Genomic DNA, 21,374 nt, shown 5'->3' on the forward strand with positions numbered 1-21,374 from the left:
TCATGGCAATGTGTCTCTTGATTATTGAGAAGACTATTAAAGATTTCAAGATATTTGACCCATGTAATTTTGAAAAAAGGCCAAGGTCATTAATTTGAACAAACTATGTAGCCCTTCCTCTCAGCATTCTACTGGCCCAATATGATGGCACTTTGTCTGTTTGTTATGGAGAAGAAGTCGAAGATGTTAATTATTTACGATGCACGACGCAAGACTCACAACTCAGATAAAAGGCGACCGCAATAGGTTACTTCATAATTCATCTCAGGTGACCTAAAAATGTAGGACGAAAGGGAGACACTCGGTGTAGAGTAGGGAGACATAAACGGGAGACACTCGGTGTAGAGTAGGGAGACATAAACGGGAGACACTCGGTGTAGAGTAGGGAGACATAAAAGGGAGACACTCGGTGTAGAGTAGGGAGACATAAACGGGAGACACTCGGTGTAGAGTAGGGAGACATAAACGGGAGACACTCGGTGTAGAGTAGGGAGACATAAACGGGAGACACTCGGTGTAGAGTAGGGAGACAATCGGTGTAGAGTAGGGGGACAATCGGTGTAGAGTAGGGAGACATAAACGGGAGAGACTTTGTGAAGGAGAACCATCTATCAGAATCAATACAGAGACTGTTCATACACAGACGGATATCAAATGTAAAGCTTGAGATTTATATCCATAGAGACACTCATCATTGTCGGTCGTGACTTCTACGCCGATGTGTTCTCCTCGAAATCAATATGTCAGATATGTATCTCCATCAAATCATTTATCCAATTTCAAATCAAATTATTCTTAAATGGATTTTAAGTCGGGGGAATAAATGAAGCCATTTTATCGCCCTGTTTTACTGGCTATCAGTAACAACAGCTGTCTGGGTATAAACTTTCTGACTCAAACGGCCGACCATGTCTCGCCTTTAAGTTACGATTTCTGACTCAAACAGCCGACCATGTCTCGCCTTTAAGTTACGATTTCTGACTCAAACAGTCGACCATGTCTCGCCTTTAAGTTGCGATTTCTGATGTTTATGAATGACGCGAACAGGTATAATTTCCGGGAAAATTCCGACATTCCTCTCGCCACTATCTCTCATCATACACTACGTTTTGTAATCAAGATATCTGTATCCGGGATCAACCCCAGGGACACCAATCCCAAACCCTATGTCCACACTATTGCACACATAATACTTATTTGCCAATTTCTGGTAAGACATCATAACATGTTATATATCGATATCGTGAGGACTGATAACATACAAAATGTATATTTAGACAAAATACTTGTGTGTTTATTGTGTTGGCGAAATAGCAAGCCTTTATGCAGAGCGGCTGTTTTGTAATTCCTGGGTGAACCACATCACGTTTGACTGACGTGATTGTTTGTATTGTTTGAGGTCATGTGTACAACGCAGTAAAACTAAGTTAAGTCTTAAATAATGTGTTAGTCATTGTTGATATAGCAGAGAATTAGTCTGAGGTTATGTTAGTGTACAAAATCATTCTGTGGCATGGATACTTAAGGATGTATGCGATCTAATTGTAACATTGAGACTTAAGGATGTATGCTACCTTACTGTGACATGGAGAGTTAAGGATGTATGCTACCTTACTGTGACATGGAGAGTTAAGGATGTATGCTACCTTACTGTGACATGGAGAGTTAAGGATGTATGCTACCTTACTGTGACATGGAGAGTTAAGGATGTATGCTACCTTACTGTGACATGGAGAGTTAAGGATGTATGCTACCTAACTGTGACATTGAGACTTAAAACTATATGCTACCTTACTGTGACATGGAGAGTTAAGGATGTATGCTACCTAACTGTGACATTGAGACTTAAGGTTGTATGCTACCCTACTGTGACATGGAGAGTTAAAGCTGTATGCTGTTGTACCTAACTGTGACATGGAGACTTAAGGCGGTATCCTACCTAAATGTGACATTTAGAACTAAGACTGTATGCTACCTTAATGTGAAATGGAGACTTAAGGAAGTATGCTACCTTACAGTGACATGGAGACTTAAAGTTGAATGTTTGCTTACTGTGACATGGAGACTTAAGGAAGTATGCTCCCTTACTGTGACATGGAGACTTAAAGATGAATGTTACCTTACTGTGTGACATGGATACTTAAGGCTGTATGTTACGTTACTTTGACATGAAAACTTTAGGCTGTTCGGCTTCTTTATCGTGACCATTCGAAAAGAGTTCAAAGCTAAGAAATTTCTGTTCAGTATCCTATGAGAAAACATTTAGACTTTGTTAGTTCTTCGATTGGACATACGAGAAAATACACGATGACACTTGAATTGATATCTTTTCTGGAAATCCTGAATACTTATGACTGACGCGTTCTAACTCTTGTAAAGGATGTGAGTTCTTAAAAGTCGATTAATTAATTAATGATTGTTATAATTATCTTAGGCAGGTTTGTTAAAAAAAAAATAAAATACAGCTCAGCTAAGGGAGACAACTCAAACATGCATCACACATTGTAACGAGGATTATGCCACCAGCGCTTTTCAAAATCTATACTCCCTTGTGTCCTCCGCCATGTACTCAATACAAACATTCCGTGTACGTAACGTGAGTTTCTGTAAAGTTTGTATATACTTCAGTGACTGCTAAAGGAATCAGAAAATGGTCAAACGCGCTCGATCGGTCAGACGGCCATTTCTCTGAGTTTATGACCAGCACTTACTGTTATTATTACTCCCTGGCGAGGGATGGCCTGATAATATGACCCGTCGTCATAGCCATTTGAAATCGAGATTCAGCAATATTTGGCGTCGTCCATTGATTATATATCTGGGACTGTATAGCGTGGCATAAAAGGAATCTAACACAATTAACTGTTCTTGTAGAGTGGTTACGGTGAGCTGCAGCAATAAAGAACAGTGTCTTTGGGCTCAGCAGGCATGTACGGCATAACGACACAAAGAGTAATTGTCAAAAATCTGGACCATGTCTCCAGAACAAGCAACGTGATAGACCGAAAAAAAGTAGACCGGAAATGTATTGTATTACAGACCGGAAACGTGGTATACCGGAAACTTAGTACATCGTAGACCGCAAACGTGTTTACCAGAAACGCAGTACATTGTAACAGCATACGTGGTAGACCGGAAACGTAGCAGACCGGAAACGTGGGAGACCGGAAACGGAGCAAACCGGAAACGTGGGAGACCGGAAACGTGTTTACCAGAAACGCAGTACATAGTAACCGCATACGTGGTAGACCGGAAACGTAGCAGACCGGAAACGTGGGATACCGGAAACGGAGCAAACCGGAAACGTGGGAGACCGGAAACGTAGCAGACCAGAAACGTGGTAGACCTGACATTGAGAAGATCTGAAACATTAACCTGAATTTGTCAGTGATCATAGCAAAAAATTTCTATCATTGAAGTTTTGGATCCGCCATTCAGTACCAAATCATTGCAGCCAACTATTTCCTCTAAACAACATTCAAAGCAAATTAAGCTGAAAGGCATTAAACACTGGGTAACCAATATTACTTTGTTTATTGGGCCCCGACCCGCTGCCTCTGGTAGTAATAGACATTTAAATTAAAACAAAATCAGTTCATGTTGCCCGACGATGCGAAACCTGTTTGGTAAAATCCTGTGAGTGGATAAAACACGGACAGGAAATAATAAACCGGCTGTCATGGAAATTGACATGCTTTGTTGCAAAAAAATGTCTATGTCAAGCTAGTTTGTTTTTCAATCTTTAAAAACGTTATTATTTCAAACCAGGGTGATAAAAGCCACAAATCTCTGTAAATGTTTAGTGTTTGATAGGAGAATGTTATTTTTTTTGAGAAACTTTACCAACAAGTAAGAATTTTATTTTTGCGGGCATTATTATTTCATCAAGTATGGAAATTCGAACATTTTTTTCAATAGGATATCTTATCACAAATCAAATCATTTAATATTTTGTTCAGTGATAGATTATGATAAATATTGGATTATGGAAGAATAAAAGCATCACCTTACCATGAAACTAAAAATAACACAACACAATATTGACAATTTTCTTTAAATCGCATAAAGAGGAGTTATTTCCCCTTAATATTTCATCTTGTGCTCAAAGGGAGGGGGGATAACTCTTATAACCTGAGCTCAAACGTCGGCCTGACGTTCGATGAGGCGGTAGCCTTCTATGCATTTCGTATCACATTAATATATACAGAAGAAGAACGATTTCAAAGGAATACCTCTTTTCCTGTATTACACCTTGCCCCCTACACCCCCAGGGGAGCCATATCCCCCGTTTATACAGCGTAGTGTCTCCATCATCAATAATCGTCATGACCGATCAAAACCAGGCTATTTATGTAGAAGTACTTTCCATTCAGATGTTCATAATTAGCAGCGACTTTTAGGAAAAGTCCACGGACGGATGAATTGGGACGACGGACGGACGAGTAAGGACGACGGACAGACGGAATAAGACGACGGACGGACGGATTAAGACGACGGACGCCGCGCCATGAAATATTGTGGTCCTATAGGCCAGGTGTGTTAAAAATAACGGGGTCAAGTTAATGGCGGAAAGGTTATACTTCCTAAAGAATAGGCTTTTGAGGATATCCATCGGTCTCTGACAGGAACGACTTGACTTTAAAGTCAGTTTGGTGGTACATGTAGCTATGTCATATCCAGATTACATTAGAAAGCGGTGGCATTTTTAAGATCTTAATCATGTTCGTATTTATGACAATTATTTGAAATAATGAGACCTTACATATACTTCATAGACCTTGTCAATTAGGTTTATACATGCGATTTTGCGACATATCAGCAAACTTTTCGAAATATTGTAAAATGCAGGCGTATGCCAACGGAGAATTTCGAGATTTTAACTGGCAACATGGGTCTCATTACATCGCGGAGAAATGAAGAAATAGGACGCGATCGTGTCAAAAATCATTTCACTTGCTGACACAAGCCATAAACATCATTCGCAGTTACCGCTAATGATGAAACACAGCTGATAACGATCTTGGAATTTGTTTTATACTTTTTAAATAATTCTTTAAACAAGCGTTCGATGCCTGTGTAAAGCGCTCTGTAAACGTACTTGTTTTGCCGTGCCCAAATTAGAGGGTGAGAGCTTATTCAAACGTATAAACGGAATACAAAATCATCGCACTCACAAAGTTTGCCATATATAAGACATTGTAGATAAACTGCAAATTGCACAATCATAATTAAGCGAAATGGTTCAAACGCGAAAATCGCTGAAATAACATTACCGGTTAGGGTTCGGACCACAAACCTCGACCCGAGGTCACATTTACCAGTTTATTTGGTAAAGTTTTGTATCTATATAATGCACGTGTCCTAGATGATATCTGGTGATAGATGTTTGTCTTTACATCCCTCAACAATGAGAGATGACAACTGCGCATGTTCCAAGCTATTAATGGACACTCGAATATCATCATCATATTCCCTTTGAGACTTGAAATGCACGAGGCGCCACGTGGACATGTTATAAATGTAACACCCCAAAGTTCACGATGTTTTGTTTGTTTTCTCACAGGCATTCTAAAATGCAAATTCGTGAAAATCTGATATTTAGAACCACTAACGTACGACAACAAATCGCCACGCGAACTCCGCACGCCAGATCGATCTATTTCCTTGAACAGTACGCATCGTCTGTCGATTTGCAGACGTAGACGAACGGGTGTTATGATAAAGGATCTACAGACGAACAAAATTTTGAGACGACGAATAAAATTTACTCAGGAGAGACGCAGATGGCGAAAATAGAGGGGCGCATTACAAATATACAGTGGTCTGGGATTGATGGACGGGGGTAATAATGAGATATATCTACACTCTCTCTAGGACTGATATCTGTCACACGTGGTTTATAGACATCATAGATAGACCGAGACTATACGTATCTATCACAGCTGAGGTACTATCATTTACAGCCATCATAAACGGACAGACGTAAATAAATAAGTCGAGATAAAGATAAATACTTTATCTGTGAGTGTGTACAACGTGATCTAGTCTACAAAGTGTACCACGTGATCTAGTCTACGTTTCCTACGTGATTTCCTCTATAAGGTGAACAAGTAAAAGTCTACATGTACCACGTGATCCCGTCTATGTGTACCACGTGATCCTGCTTATATGTACCACGTGATACAGTATCGAATATGTACCACGTGACTCTCTCTATAATGTCGACCACATGATCCGGTATATAATGTGTACCACGTGATCCGATCTATAATGTGTACCACGTGATCCGATCTATAATGTGTACCACGTGATCCGATCTATAATGTGTACCACGTGATCTGCTCCTTGTTACATCAATGTCCCAAAACTAATGGGGTTTTTTTTCTATTGGAAAGTCATTACAAAATTCAAGAAAAGTTACTTAGGGAGATGTTTTCCCCGGAACTAAACAAATATTTTACTTGATCCAAAAAACGCTTTCCTACGAGAAAAAATAAAAGTGAATGGAACTCATTTAATGCGCTTCGTATCTCAAGGAGTATGGATCTGTTGGGTCCGATTTTCACTTGGCATCAGATAGCACAACAACTCGGTCAATTCCGTCAAATATCGTAACATTTCGGCCAATTCCGTCAAATATTGCAACATCTATTCTGCTCACAGCGTAGACAGCAATGCAGGAAATCTGAATGTATTTTTCGGCATAGCCGTCTAATTTTCTTTCGGCCCCGGATATGACGCGACAGGTGGCGTTCTGGTCAAGATGAAGTATGTGATTGGTCAATGTAGCGGTCAATGCAAAATGCAGATATACAGTTAAAAACGAAACAAAGTTAAAGGGACCTCACGGTAAACCAATATCTATTTTGTATTTTTATCATATTATTGGGTATATCTTTAAAAAAAAAAATAACCTTCTGAACAATGACCATTCGAATTTGATGATGTATGTACATAAAAACATCAATTATTAAAAGGTTATCACTCTGAATATGCAAATGTTGTGACATATTCCGCAATGAAGAGAATAATAGGGAAATGGGTCAAACACAATCCTAGAATTAAACTTGGGAAGCAGTACAATATATTGTAACAGTTCAAACATGAAAACAGCAGTAATACGGACGCCGCTCGTATTCTGCTTGATTGTTTGATAGTAGGTCATGATAATCTCGGTAATATTTACACAAATACAGTCTGTACCAGTACATCGCTACTGTCACTATACTATATGAACAGTGTTTACACTTATTTACACATAAATAATATTTACAGAACGTGTTATTTAACATTTAAACCACTGTGTATAATATCGTTATCCAACTAACCCAGATGGAATATAGATATCGCCTTGTAAAATATCGTGTGTTTGTGTTGCCACGATTTCAAAACAGTCACGTAATGATCTAAAAATAATTGCCGCGCTAAATTTAGAGGGGGATTCCCATCTAAATCGAGTGGTCAAGCTGGACATAGGGATTGACTGTGAACATTGGAACAGCACAGAAACATAACTGGAAAGGAACAAAACGCGTACATTCAGTGAAAATTGCAACGTTTTTACCGTGATGTCCCTTTTAAATTGAATGCAAGCTGAATAAGTGGATGCATCTATTCAAATGACACATTTGCAGTCTTATTATCACCAAAAATGATTCAAACTGATATAATTTTGTTATCCGTGCTGAAACTGCGCATTTATTAATTACATCGTAGTTCGTTAATTTATTTCATCAGCAGTTTTACATTATAACCACCAGCATTAAAACTATGCCGTTTATCTTTTTTAAAGACATTTCTTGTTTAAACTGATTATATCAACTCAAATCCTAGACAAGACTACGAACGTCGTTTTAAATATATACATTTGTTACTTTGAATATAGTTGCATAAATTGAATTACATAGTACGCACGTATACATGTAAATACTGACAATGTATTGCTACATTGTATAACCGGACGTGCATCAAGCTACAAGGAAGAAACCATTAATCCGGAAGTGAAGTTATTCTTAACAAGTTCTGAACAGATTTTCTACTGTAAAATCGCTTCATCATTCTATGTATCTAGAATGCTCCATACACAATCGGATATGTCAAATATACAATGTACATACACTGTAAGAATCATCACGTCAATCTGATATACACACGAAGATAGGTCTTGATATACAGTCAAGAATTATCAGGCTATACACACGTGGAGAGGTCCGATTTCTGTGTACACATACCCTGTAACAAATAATCAGGTCCCCGTGCTATTCCTAGAACGATAGGTCCCTGTGCTTTATACACGAGGATATGTCCATTTACACCTAGATATAACGAATTATCAGGTCCCTGTGCTTTACACACGAGGATATGTCCATTTACACCTATATATAAGGAATTATCAGGTCCCTGTGCTTTACACTCGAGGATATGTCCATTTACACCTAGTCTAGGCTAGATAGTAACAAATTATCAGGTCCCTGAGCTTTACACTCAAGGATATGTCCATTTACACCTAGATAATAGCGAATTATCAGGTCCCTGTGCTTTACACTCGAGGATATGTCCATTTACACCTAGATAGTAACGAATTATCAGGTCCCTGTGCTTTATACACGAGGATATGTCCATTTACACCTAGATAGTAACGAATTATCAGGTCCCTGAGCTTTACACTCAAGGATATGTCCATTTACACCTAGATAATAGCGAATTATCAGGTCCCTGTGCTTTACACACGATGATATGTCCATTTACACCTAAATAATAGCGAATTATCATGTCCCTGTGCTTTACACACGAGGATAGGTCCATTTACACCTAAATAATAACGAATTATCAGGTCCCTGTGCTTTATACACGAGGATAGGTCCATTTACACCTAGATAGTAACGAATTATCATGTCCCTGTGCTTTACACTCGAGGATATGTCCATTTACACCTAGATAGTAACGAACTATCATGTCCCTGTGCTTTACACACGAGGATATGTCCATTTACACCTAGATAGTAACGAATTATCAGGTCCCTGTGCTTTACACTCGAGGATATGTCCATTTACACCTAGATAATAACGAACTATCAGGTCCCTGTGCTTTACACTCGAGGATATGTCCATTTACACCTAGATAGTAACGAATTATCAGGTCCCTGTGCTTTACACTCAAGGATATGTCCATTTACACCTAGATAGTAACGAACTATCAGGTCCCTGTGCTTTACACTCGAGGATATGTCCATTTACACCTAGATATAACGAATTATCAGGTCCCTGTGCTTTACACTCGAGGATATGTCCATTTACACCTAGATATAACGAACTATCAGGTCCCTGTGCTTTACACTCGAGGATATGTCCATTTACACCTAGATATAACGAATTATCAGGCCCCTGTGCTTTACACACGAGGATATGTCCATTTACACCTATTCTAGGCTAGATAGTAACGAATTATCAGGTCCCTGTGCTTTACACTCGAGGATATGTCCATTTACACCTAGATATAACGAACTATCAGGTCCCTGTGCTTTACACTCGAGGATATGTCCATTTACACCTAGATAGTAACGAATTATCAGGTCCCTGTGCTTTACACTCGAGGATATGTCCATTTACACCTAGATAGTAACGAACTATCAGGTCCCTGTGCTTTACACTCGAGGATATGTCCATTTACACCTAGATATAACGAATTATCAGGTCCCTGTGCTTTATTCACGAGGATATGTCCATTTACACCTAGATAATAGCGAATTATCAGGCCCCTGTGTTTACACACGAGGATAGGCCCATTTACACCTAGATAATAGCGAATTATCAGGTCCCTGTAAAATAAACACTTGTATATTCCCAAACACACCTCGAATGTATCACATTCCCTGATCCATTACTGTCTCGTGTACATAGTTCATCTTACATGTTTCATCACCTCATAAATATTAAATGACTTTTTGTCGGTGAATTGTGAGTCACCTGTGTTTAAGTTTGTTCAAATCTAATTGTTTTCTATTTGCATTTGGTTTTACCGTCACCGGTACGCGAGGGTTTCCGATGAACAAATCTTTTTCAACACCGATACGCAAGGGTTTCCGATGAACAAATCTATTTCAACACCGATACGGTTTCCGGTGCACAGTTGTAACACATTCCTCGATCGAGCGCAATAAAGTACGAGATTACCTGCCCTATCACGCGCCATCCCGGTTCTCACTTTGAAAACGTGACATTTCCTTAATTGTATGTAAAACTTCTATGTATATGATAGTATCGAAACTGACATAGACTGAATGCGGGTGACTGGGTAGAGCCAGGGTTAGATCGGTCGTCTAGAGTTCGGAGGTCAACCGGTCGAGCTTGGAAGACCTCACTCTTAAACCTGTCAATTTGTTGCTTAAAATGAACCTAATTGAAACAGAATTTATTTTTTGTTTTTCATAATTATTTGTGTTGGTTACCTTAGTTAGAAGGACTCCATTGTTTTACGGTTGTTTTGTTATCGTTAGATCTCAAAATACACTACGAAAGTCACATTCCCAAAATACACTGCGAAAGTCACATTCCCAAAATACACTACGAAAGTCACATTCCCAAAATACACTGCGAAAGTCACATTCCCAAAATACACTGCGAAAGTCACATTCCCAAAATACACTGCGAAAGTCACATTCCCAAAATACACTGCGAAAGTCACATTCCCAAAATACACTACGAAAGTCACATTCCCAAAATACACTACCAAAGATACATTCCCAAAATACACAACGTATGACATTATTCCCAAAATACACTACCAAATTTACGTTCCCAAAATACACAACGAGAATTAACCTTGACGACGATTTACAACACATTTAGCGGAAGTAGGTACATTTCGTGTACGTCTATAAACTCTCAGTGATAAGCGTTTGTATCTCATTACACTCTCCTCATCAAAAAGAGCTGGCATAACTTGTTAATTGCTATTTCCGTACTTTACACGAGACGCTATTTATTTGGAATCTTCATTGAGCTATAGGTAAGAAAACACATTATCTAAAGTACCGACAAAGTCCGTGAGCTGGCATACAATTAACAGAGTTATTTTCGTATATACAGACGCGAATGACGTCGCGGCGCTTCCCGACTAAGACCGTAATTCAACATAAACTTATGCCAGATTACGCGATTAATATGGTGACGGGGACTTGAATACTCTGATTAGTAGTCATTCAGTACTATTATCGAGAGACTGTGGAAGTGACAGTTAAGGAGAGGCTGGGATAGAGGAGAGCATTATCAATATACATCTTATTTGTATTTTAAATTATAATTGTGAATATGCATGTCATAATTTTTATCAAAGTGTGTTTCCGTTTTTCTCGTTTCTTTCCTTTGAAGTATGATCGTCAGATATTCAATATCTATTGATTTAGGAAATATACCTGTATGACTTCAATATTCATCGACACACACTTTCGTGACAAGCTGACACAATCTTCCTCATCCTAGGTATGACCAGACGTTATATACACAATCTAATCAGGCTCGTCTTATCGTTCTAGTATCTATCTACTAACGCTAAAACCTTTCCTGAATTACATAAATTATTTTGTATTATCACAGTAATTGTCAAGAAGGTTTCATAGGCTTTACAGGTGGTGTAATTTCGCCCTAAATGGACAAACCATTCGATATGAGGAAAAAACACCCGAGACAGACAACCACTCCAATATCTCTACTTGAGGCACTTAAGTAGGCAAATATCTCACTGTCATGTGCAAAGTGATTTCCTTATATCTTATATGAAAGCCGGAAGTACTGTAAGGAGCGCCCTCTACTTCCTTGTGTACATATATTCCTTAAGTATCTATTTGAAGCTGAATTACATGTATTCAACAACTTTCGCCTAAACACCCACCCAGTCCCAAATCCTGTGTTTTCGGTATATGTGTCGGTAACCCTCTGCCCCTTTTGTTACTCACTGATCTTAAACAATTACTGTAATTGAACACTTGAAACTGTCAACTCTTGAAACCATTGACAATTGGGAAAATTCGTCATTTTGCTGTTAAGTGTTTATCTGACCTTTGACACCAAATCCACACTGATTGACGAATTGTGTGATGCTTACTAAGTCCAGGAGTCCACGAGGTTCGACTCATCTTTATTGTCTCGTGGTTATACGTCCACAATTACTGAGTCACGAGACTGGTGAGGGTAGTGATATGACTCTTTACATTCATTGAGCCTTTCGAGCGGGACGACCACGAGAGCTACACGTGGTACCTGTGCGAGATGTCAATGCTGTATAATACAGAGAAATAGGTCCATTTGATACGGATACCGCAATCCAAAAAGCTGCAATTTTCTTTTCTGCATGTCACATGATATCCAGGCTTTCCTTCTACACACGTTATGTGATAATTAAATACATCTATTCCATTTATCGTGAACTTGATGAATAAATCCCCCCATTTCGCGTACTACAGCGGGACCGTTTACACAGCGTGATGTAAAAGGTATTAATTACATGTAGTCTGGGTTCCTCACATTTCATGTCTGATTTTTAACGATTACACACCGTGAAACACATAGAAACAAAGTTCAAATGTTACCAGAACATGACCTCAAAACATTCAAAGGTCAGCTAAATATAATGAAGATCCGAGGTGCACGGTTCGACGTTCCGAACCCGTATATGTTTGTGGTACTTGGGAAGCCGAAATTATCGGGCAAGACACTTTAGTATTGACTTCACGCTGTTAATTACTCTGTGGATGACATGCAACGGACCTCCCGTACCTTGTTCACTGAGGTAGTCACCAACTACTACAAGACGACCCCGCCTCAAAACGACCTTGGCTGTTCTCGGGGCGATAAACCCAGCAAAAAACAAACAAACAGCTAAAATGATTTCACAATGTGTAACAATCACGTGATCACTGTCTACTACACGTGACTGTTGCTGAATTCATTGTTTAAAATCACGTAATCATAGTTTAGTACTGAACTCATTCTTCCAATTCCCGTCAATTAGACCTTACAATAGTTGATTTGGGGAAATCGGGAATTCTCGGCGCGTCAGAATGGCATATGGACTTTTCAAATTTCTTGTTTGAAAGAATAACAAAGTGGAATTAACGTGATCCGTAACACATATAAACACTTGCCCATTTATCTGAGAAGCTACATGTACTACCATACATACATATACTATAATATGATTCAAGTCGATTCTTTATTTGCAAACTTGTGGGAAAATATCTAGTTTGAGGCAGTCAGGGCGAATGAATAAAAACAATATTTATATATATAGTCGTGTCAAGTACCTGTAGTTTCAAGTGTCGTGTAAATGTGATTGTTTGACACGTGACCCCCTATATATATACATTTATTATCACCCTATTATAATAATGTTATTGATGTTCTGTAACAATGTGGCTTTATTATCTTCATACTGTATGTGAGTCAGTAATGCATATATCTATAACTCATTGTTTATATATGTACAGTGTACATTTTGAAAAGTCGTAGATATATAGTATAATATATTGACAATAAATATGTTTAAATGAAGACCAAGGATCGAACTGTATGTCCGTAATTGATGAATAAGACGTCATTAGTCCATTTTTTTTTAAATAACTAGCTTTTTTATTTACTTAATTAACTGAACTATTTACAATGTACTGAAAGTACATGTAGCTACACGGATTAAATTACCTACACGGATCAATATGATATCGGTCACAATCATTCAAAATCTGATGTACATGTCCACTCCACTTTAACTTCCACACCTTAACAGTCCCTCCCCCCCCCCCCCCCCCCCCCCCCCCCCGGTACATTTTTTGTTTAATTACTCAACAAATTAAATTGTTACTGCACCGTAAACGGCCATCGCACATTCCATTCCTACATTGTGATATGGTCTGCATGGAGTTGTCATTGTCAACGGCTACAGATTTTACGACAGTTCTCTGTATATGTCGCTACATTGTTTACAGCTGACCGGACTTTAGCACCGAGTGGACACTGATGGCGAACATAAACTGTCTTTTAGGACAGTGATCATAAACTGGACACAAAACATGTAAATTGATTATAGTGATAACCACGATGGACGGACGGGAAGGGTGAAGGAATACTGGTACACAGGGGCCTCATCACTGTAACAGTATGTAGGTGAATCGGGACCCATCCCCGTGTGTATGGCACAGGGGCCTGATAATTTGTTACAGTATGTAAGAGTATGTGGACCCATCCCCGTGTGTATGGCACAGGGGCCTGATAATTTGTTACAGTATATAAGAGTATGTGGACCCATCCTCGTGTGTATGGCACAGGGGCCTGATAATTTGTTAAAGGATATAGGTGTATTTGGACCTATCCCCATGTGTATGGCAAATGGGCCCGAAAATTTGTTACAGTCTATGTGTATTTAGATTTATCCTCATGTGTATAGCACAGGGACTTGTTACTAAGTTTGTTACAGTATAGGTGCATGTGGACCCCTCCTTGTGTGTGTAAAGTCGTTTTAGACGTTTTGGGTGACTTAATTTATACCGAATGTTAATCTAGTCCGTAAAACGTCTAAAACGTCCCTAAGACTTGTTATATGTATAAGATCCTGGACACTCAACCGGAGAGAAAAAAACAATTCGTATAAAATTAACACGTGCATACAGATAGGCTACAGGAAAACTGCACGTGATGTTATATATATATATATATATATGTAAACGGGATTTACTTTAAGTGGCTAGGAAGTTCAAAGAGAATTCCTGAGTACAGTACAAGCGGAGGACGGCACCTCTGTGGTGCTATCATCGTGTATCTGATGTCGGTAGGCGTGCGTGTACCGCGAAATGCACCTGCACAGGCACAAGAATGTGGTGTTACGACCTTTAAATGAAATCTCTAAACCCTATCTAATCTGACTGTAAACTCGGACTTATCACTTTGTGTCTGGAATGTGAGAGGTATACGATTCTTCCGTCAATTAGTAAAGCTGGCAGTGGAAGTAAAAAGTTTTCAAATGAGATTAAATATAAGTATTCAGAAATCGTTTTTGAGATATTCCCCTATGATTACAGTACATTGTCATCCGGAACTCCTCGAGGTTTTCCCAATGAGTACATTGTATGTTCGGTGATCGTATCTAATTAAGGAAGTGCCGACATTTTGGTTTGTGCTCTGCTTGGAGACGTATACCCGATTCCGACCTGTCAGGCCAAGGAGTTTTACTCGTTCGATATATGAGCAGAGCTACACATCTCGCACTACGTCCGTTCTCGATTTCTGAAACTTTGAATTTTTAATCTCAGTTGAAAGCTGTTAAACTTTAGATGAAAAGTACTGCATTGTTGGTCCGCAGGCGAGTACAGCCTTCTCTTATAGATCAGTTACAACAATTTTATGTACATCGAGTTTATTGTAAATAACTTCTGGATAGCGTTTTAACGGTTATTCCATCAATATATACACAAGGTTATCAACACCGACTTTATTGTTTATTGTATATAACTTCTGGATAGAGTTTGAACAAAGTTATTCCATCAAGATATACACAAGGTTATCAACACCGACTAATCACACTGGTTTATAGATAATATACAATTTGTAGCTTTGTTAAAATCTGAGACATTAGATTAATGAGAGGCCCCCAGCGTGCCAAGGTCGCGTTTGAGGAGAAACATTCGTCACGGATGATAATCCATGTAACGAATGTCATATTTCGGATTAACGTATAACCGAGATCTGTTTACCTTCCACTGGTGTCTAGATCCGGAATGTCAATAATCTTGATTTCCTGTTGTCAGACTTGTTGGTGTCTTTTACAGTGAGATCGTCAAGGTAACGCAATATTATATATATCTTATTTAAAACATTTTTTTGACATATTTCCTGTCTGCCTACAGCTGATAAGATGTTTAACCAAAGAAACCGAAACCAAACACGTGACATGAACTATACATCAGTGAATTTGTAATCCGTCATTTCTTAAATGGCTCTGACTTAACTTCAGATTTTGTAAAATCACGCGATTTCCTTATTTTTCCCAAAGTAACGAAATATTTATGTATGCGTTGTTTATTGATTGTTGCCGCTATTAACAATCTAATATGTCTATAGTAATATATATAACACCCAGGGACGGACATCTGTAAGTATGATATCTATAGTTATATATATAACACCCAGGGACGGACATCTGTAAGTATGATATCTATAGTTATATATATAACACCCAGGGACGGACATCTGTAAGTATGATATCTATAGTTATATATATAACACCCAGGGACGGACATCTGTAAGTATGATATCTATAGTTATATATATAACACCCAGGGACGGACATCTGTAAGTATGATATCTGTAGTTATATATATAACACCCAGGGACGGACATCTGTAAGTATGATATCTATAGTTATATATATAACACCCAGGGACGGACATCTGTAAGTATGATATCTATAGTTATATATATAACACCCAGGGACGGACATCTGTAAGTATGATATCTGTAGTTATATATATAACACCCAGGGACGGACATCTGTAAGTATGATATCTATAGTTATATATATAACACCCAGGGACGGACATCTGTAAGTATGATATCTATAGTTATATATATAACACCCAGGGACGGACATCTGTAAGTATGATATCTATAGTTATATATATAACACCCAGGGACGGACATCTGTAAGTATGATATCTGTAGTTATATATATAACACCCAGGGACGTAATCACATATGTAAGTATGATATCTATAGTTATATATATAACACCCAGGGACGGACATCTGTAAGTATGATATCTGTAGTTATATATATAACACCCAGGGACGGACATCTGTAAGTATGATATCTGTAGTTATATATATAACACCCAGCGACGTAATCACATCTGTAAGTATGATATCTGTAGTTATATATATAACACCCAGCGACGTAATCACATCTGTAAGTATGATATCTGTAGTTATATATATAACACCCAGCGACGTAATCACATCTGTAAGTATGATATCTGTAGTTATATATATAACACCCAGCGACGTAATCACATCTGTAAGTATGATATCTGTAGTTATATATATAACACCCAGCGACGTAATCACATCTGTAAGTATGATATCTGTAGTTATATATATAACACCCAGCGACGTAATCACATCTGTAAGTATGATATCTGTAGTTATATATATAACACCCAGCGACGTAATCACTCTGTAAGTATGATATCTGTAGTTATATATACAACACCCAGCGACGTAATCACATCTGTAAGTATGATATCTGTAGTTATATATATAACACCCAGCGACGTAATCACATCTGTAAGTATGATATCTATAGTTATATATATAACACCCAGGGACGGACATCTGTAAGTATGATATCTATAGTTATATATATAACACCCAGCGACGTAATCACATCTGTAAGTATGATATCACCTTCAACATAAAAACACGGAAGTACTGATGGCAATGGACTTGGTTATTTCATCAGAGGCGGGTCCATAATATAAATTCTATCATGAGGGATTCAACTGCCTCTCTTTGGTGAATAGTTTAAGTTTAAACGAATCACCCTACTGCCGCCGCCCCCTCCCCTCCCTCTCCTAACCTGAAATTGGTAAAATCCATGCATATTTATACCGATATACCGAACCATTACCTTAAGTGATGAATCGGTTTGACCGAACCGTCCCTCACCCCCATCACCTAACCCTAACCCTCACCACCAGGTCCCCAAATATACATGCAGTAGTAAGCAGGACCATCCAGGTGAATTTGCCCCGAACATTCGACAATATACATGTACTTGTCTGTACTGTCGTTATTACTACCTTAACAATTACAATATACGCCCCTAGCCAACGTCTATTGATAGAACTACATCTCACACGCAAGTCGATACGTCTTTACCTGCATTTCCTCTTAAAAAGATATGCTCGCTGTTATAATGTAATTATCTAGAGATTGATAGTTAAATATTGTGTTGGGAAGTAACATTGCTTATAGATATATATAACAGTCATGTATCCACTCAGGTTATGAATATATATATATATAGCTCTAAATAAACGTTTATGTAAGAAATAATGATAAACATGTAGCCCAGCGTGTAGCTGAGCCCGAAATAACACAACATCCGAGTCATGCAGTCAGTGAAATCTATAGAAACTCTTTCTCGGAATTTTCAATTAAGAATCACGATATTAATACTTATTATGATGGTTTAATTTGTTAACAGTTGAATTAAAACAAACTATTTGAAATGAGATATGCATACAACAGACCTCATCGGGCATTGTCGCGTAATACGGTAATCCCCGAGGGGTTACGGATGATTGAAACCCTGGAAATGCATGCGGTCTATGAGCTTACACATTCCAGATGTAAAAACTAATTAAGAAACCAACCCCGGATATTCGGTAATTTGACCGGCTGTTATTGTAGGTATCTCTGGAAACGTCTGCGTTCTAAGTTCTCAGCGGTCAGACTTTGTTGCAGAGTCCAGAAAGTATCCCATCAGTTGTGAGCAATAACATGGCATTATGTAAACGAGACTTAACTTGACCAATATTTACTATTGAAAACAAAAACCTCATTATTCTAGTAAAGTTATATGTTACTGACCTATATGGGCCTGCTATTAAGATATCTATGGAATAAGGGACGGCTAGTGATACTACGTTACTTTCAGGCGACCATAGACAGAGACTTTTGAAACATGTATCACGCACGTCCGTAAAGATGTTTGTCTGAATTTCTGAAATAATACATTTATACGAAATGACGAACCAGATTTTCAACACAAACGAATAAGTAAGAGACCCGGAACAAGAGACGAAATACATATATACAAATTGTAGCCAGTCAATGAACTCGAAAAATGACATGGGCGTGTTAAATTGTATTGCCCGTTTATTAGGTAATTATTTACTCCAAGCGTCTCTATGACGGAGATTATTGTCGTGAATTATTTATCAGTTATGTCGTCATCTACGCTGGGAAGGAGAATTGATGACCTTTCTGTCGCTAATATAACCATGGCATTAGTTACAGTTTGTCAAGTGTACAGACGTCCGTCAAACCTATAGTACAGTGTACGTGTACAGACGTTAAACCTATTGTACCGTGTACGTGTACAGACAATCGTTAGACCTATTGTAACGTGTACATGTACAGACATTCGTCAAACCTATTGTACAGTGAACGTGTACAGACGTCTGTAAAACCTATTGTATCGTGTACGTGTACAGACATTCGTCAAACCTATTGTATCGTGTACATGTACTGACATTCGTCAAACTATCGTAGTAATGTAAAGTGTTAAACGACTAAGAAATAAACCTTTTGTAATCCCTCTCACCGATAACACTCACAGTACCAGCTATCTGCTTGGGAGACCTTTGCTAGACGAATTAAGGTGAACATCAATGACCAAGATATGATCTTGGGGAAATGTCGACGACGCCATTTTGACAGATCTATTATGGGTAGTGTCTTATTGTACAGCTTAAGTGAGCAAAGTTAATATCCATGTTCTGTAACCGAAATACATAGCAATAGGGTCGTCATGACAACAGCTCTTTAGCTGCCATCAACCGTCAAAGAACAGGAAGTGGTAATGTGAGATGGCACTAGGCAGTATCCAATGTGTTGGAATTGTGTGATGTACACTTCAACAGAGCGCGGGGAATATAAAATATGATACAAGATGCACAAAGGGCATGTATAGGTCGTGTGGATATGTATAAGCAATGCAATAATGGTGAAATATCTTAATATAGAGTATTGTCACAAACATTCCCGTAATTTTGGACCTCGAAGCGGATAACAACATTCCACTACATTTGATTTTCCTGTTCCTATGATGATTCACTGTTAATCTGATTGAAATACACTAAACTAAATAGCCGTCACACCTTAACGTTTTAGCCAACATATGCCGACGCATGAAAAATTTATAAAAGTTCTCTAAAACGTTGGCATATGCTTAACTTTCGTTTTTTTATTTTTTATTTTGGGCGCACATGTATATATACCGTGTTCATAACGAGTTTGAACGTATACATAAGGTATTAGTTACTTACCTAGAAAGTATCGATAACGTATAGATAACTTATACCAACGCATAGAAGTATACATGTTGACGTATTGGACGTGTTCTGGACGACCACATAACTTACTTAAAGTGTTTCTAACGAACAACTACCGTATAACAGCGTATTGACAGCGTATAGGTAATAGGTATATAACATGAGGTACACAAGAGGAACCCGTCAGTAATCCTCAAAACTGCATGGGGAGCAGATCGCGGTGTCATCTTAGTTGTACATAACGGTCACTTTCGTGGTAGATCGCGATGCCAGGCGTAGATGGCTTTGTCATTTTAGTGTATCTGATTGACGCCAGTGGAAGTTGACTATATATCTGATTGACGCAAGTGTAAGTGGGCTTTGTCACTTTTTAGTGTATCTGATTGACACCAGTGGTAGATGGCTTTGTCGCATTTTAGTGTATCTGATTGATGCCAGTGGTAGTTGGCTTTATCGCTTTTTAGTGTATCTGATTGACACCAGTGGTAGATGGTGTTGTCACTTTTTAGTGTATCTGATTGACACCAGTGATAGTTGGCTTTGTCACTTTTTAGTGTATCCGATTGACGCCAGTGGTAGTTGGCTTTATCGCTTTTTAGTGTATCCCAATGTAACCAGAAATAACCACTTACAAGTACACCCATTTAAGACACGTATGACATTGTTTCATTGTGTTAATACACTCTTTACAAGGAGTAAACACAAAAGGCGTTATATTGTATAATCCGGTAAAAAATGAAATTATTTCGTTTATGCATGTTAATAATTCTTTATATCAGAAATCAGAAATTATCAATATCAAAATTGCGGCTAAGACACACGGACCAGCAGTGGTCAACAATGGTCAACCGTGGTCACCACGAGGCGCCAACAATGGTCACGAATACATTATACATTTCAACGAATTAAAAGTTTTAAGTTTTAAAAGTTTTCGAATTATTTCGCAGTATATTAAGGTAACTCAGGTTAACTTGTAGACGTATCGCCTTCTGATGATGACGCGATGATCTAACGAACTTAATTATCCTTACTAGGGATTCATATTAGTTATTGACGGGTTTAACGTCAACTATTACGGCCTTTCAGTGGACGGTATCTTGGCATGACAGAATTGTATATATCTCTTAAGGATATATGGTACATACAACAAAAGTGCTTGATATTGTAAAACATGTCTCCTGGCCCCCGCCAAAATAATACCAGTGACCTTGACCGCAAAAACATGACTGAGAAAAGTGCGAAAAACCGAGTGGAAGGACTGACAGACAGACAGA

The 21,374-nt window shown here is 38.3% G+C and overlaps 2 protein-coding genes across 3 annotated transcripts in view; both read right to left on the bottom strand.

The window, feature by feature from the left end:
• The window catches only part of LOC117340431 (trichohyalin-like), a 43,218-nt gene extending 24,912 nt beyond the window's left edge, over window positions 1–18,306 (bottom strand). Inside the window, exon 1 of the mRNA XM_033902191.1 lies at window positions 18,295–18,306. Within this exon, the coding sequence (XP_033758082.1) occupies window positions 18,295–18,306 (12 nt within the window). The remainder of the gene's footprint in view (window positions 1–18,294) is intronic.
• Window positions 1–21,374, bottom strand: part of LOC117340335 — an 87,467-nt gene that overhangs the window by 59,023 nt on the left and 7,070 nt on the right. The window lies entirely within an intron of this gene.

The sequence above is a fragment of the Pecten maximus genome, chromosome 13, assembly GCF_902652985.1.
Source record: "Pecten maximus chromosome 13, xPecMax1.1, whole genome shotgun sequence".
Taxonomy (NCBI): domain Eukaryota; kingdom Metazoa; phylum Mollusca; class Bivalvia; order Pectinida; family Pectinidae; genus Pecten; species Pecten maximus.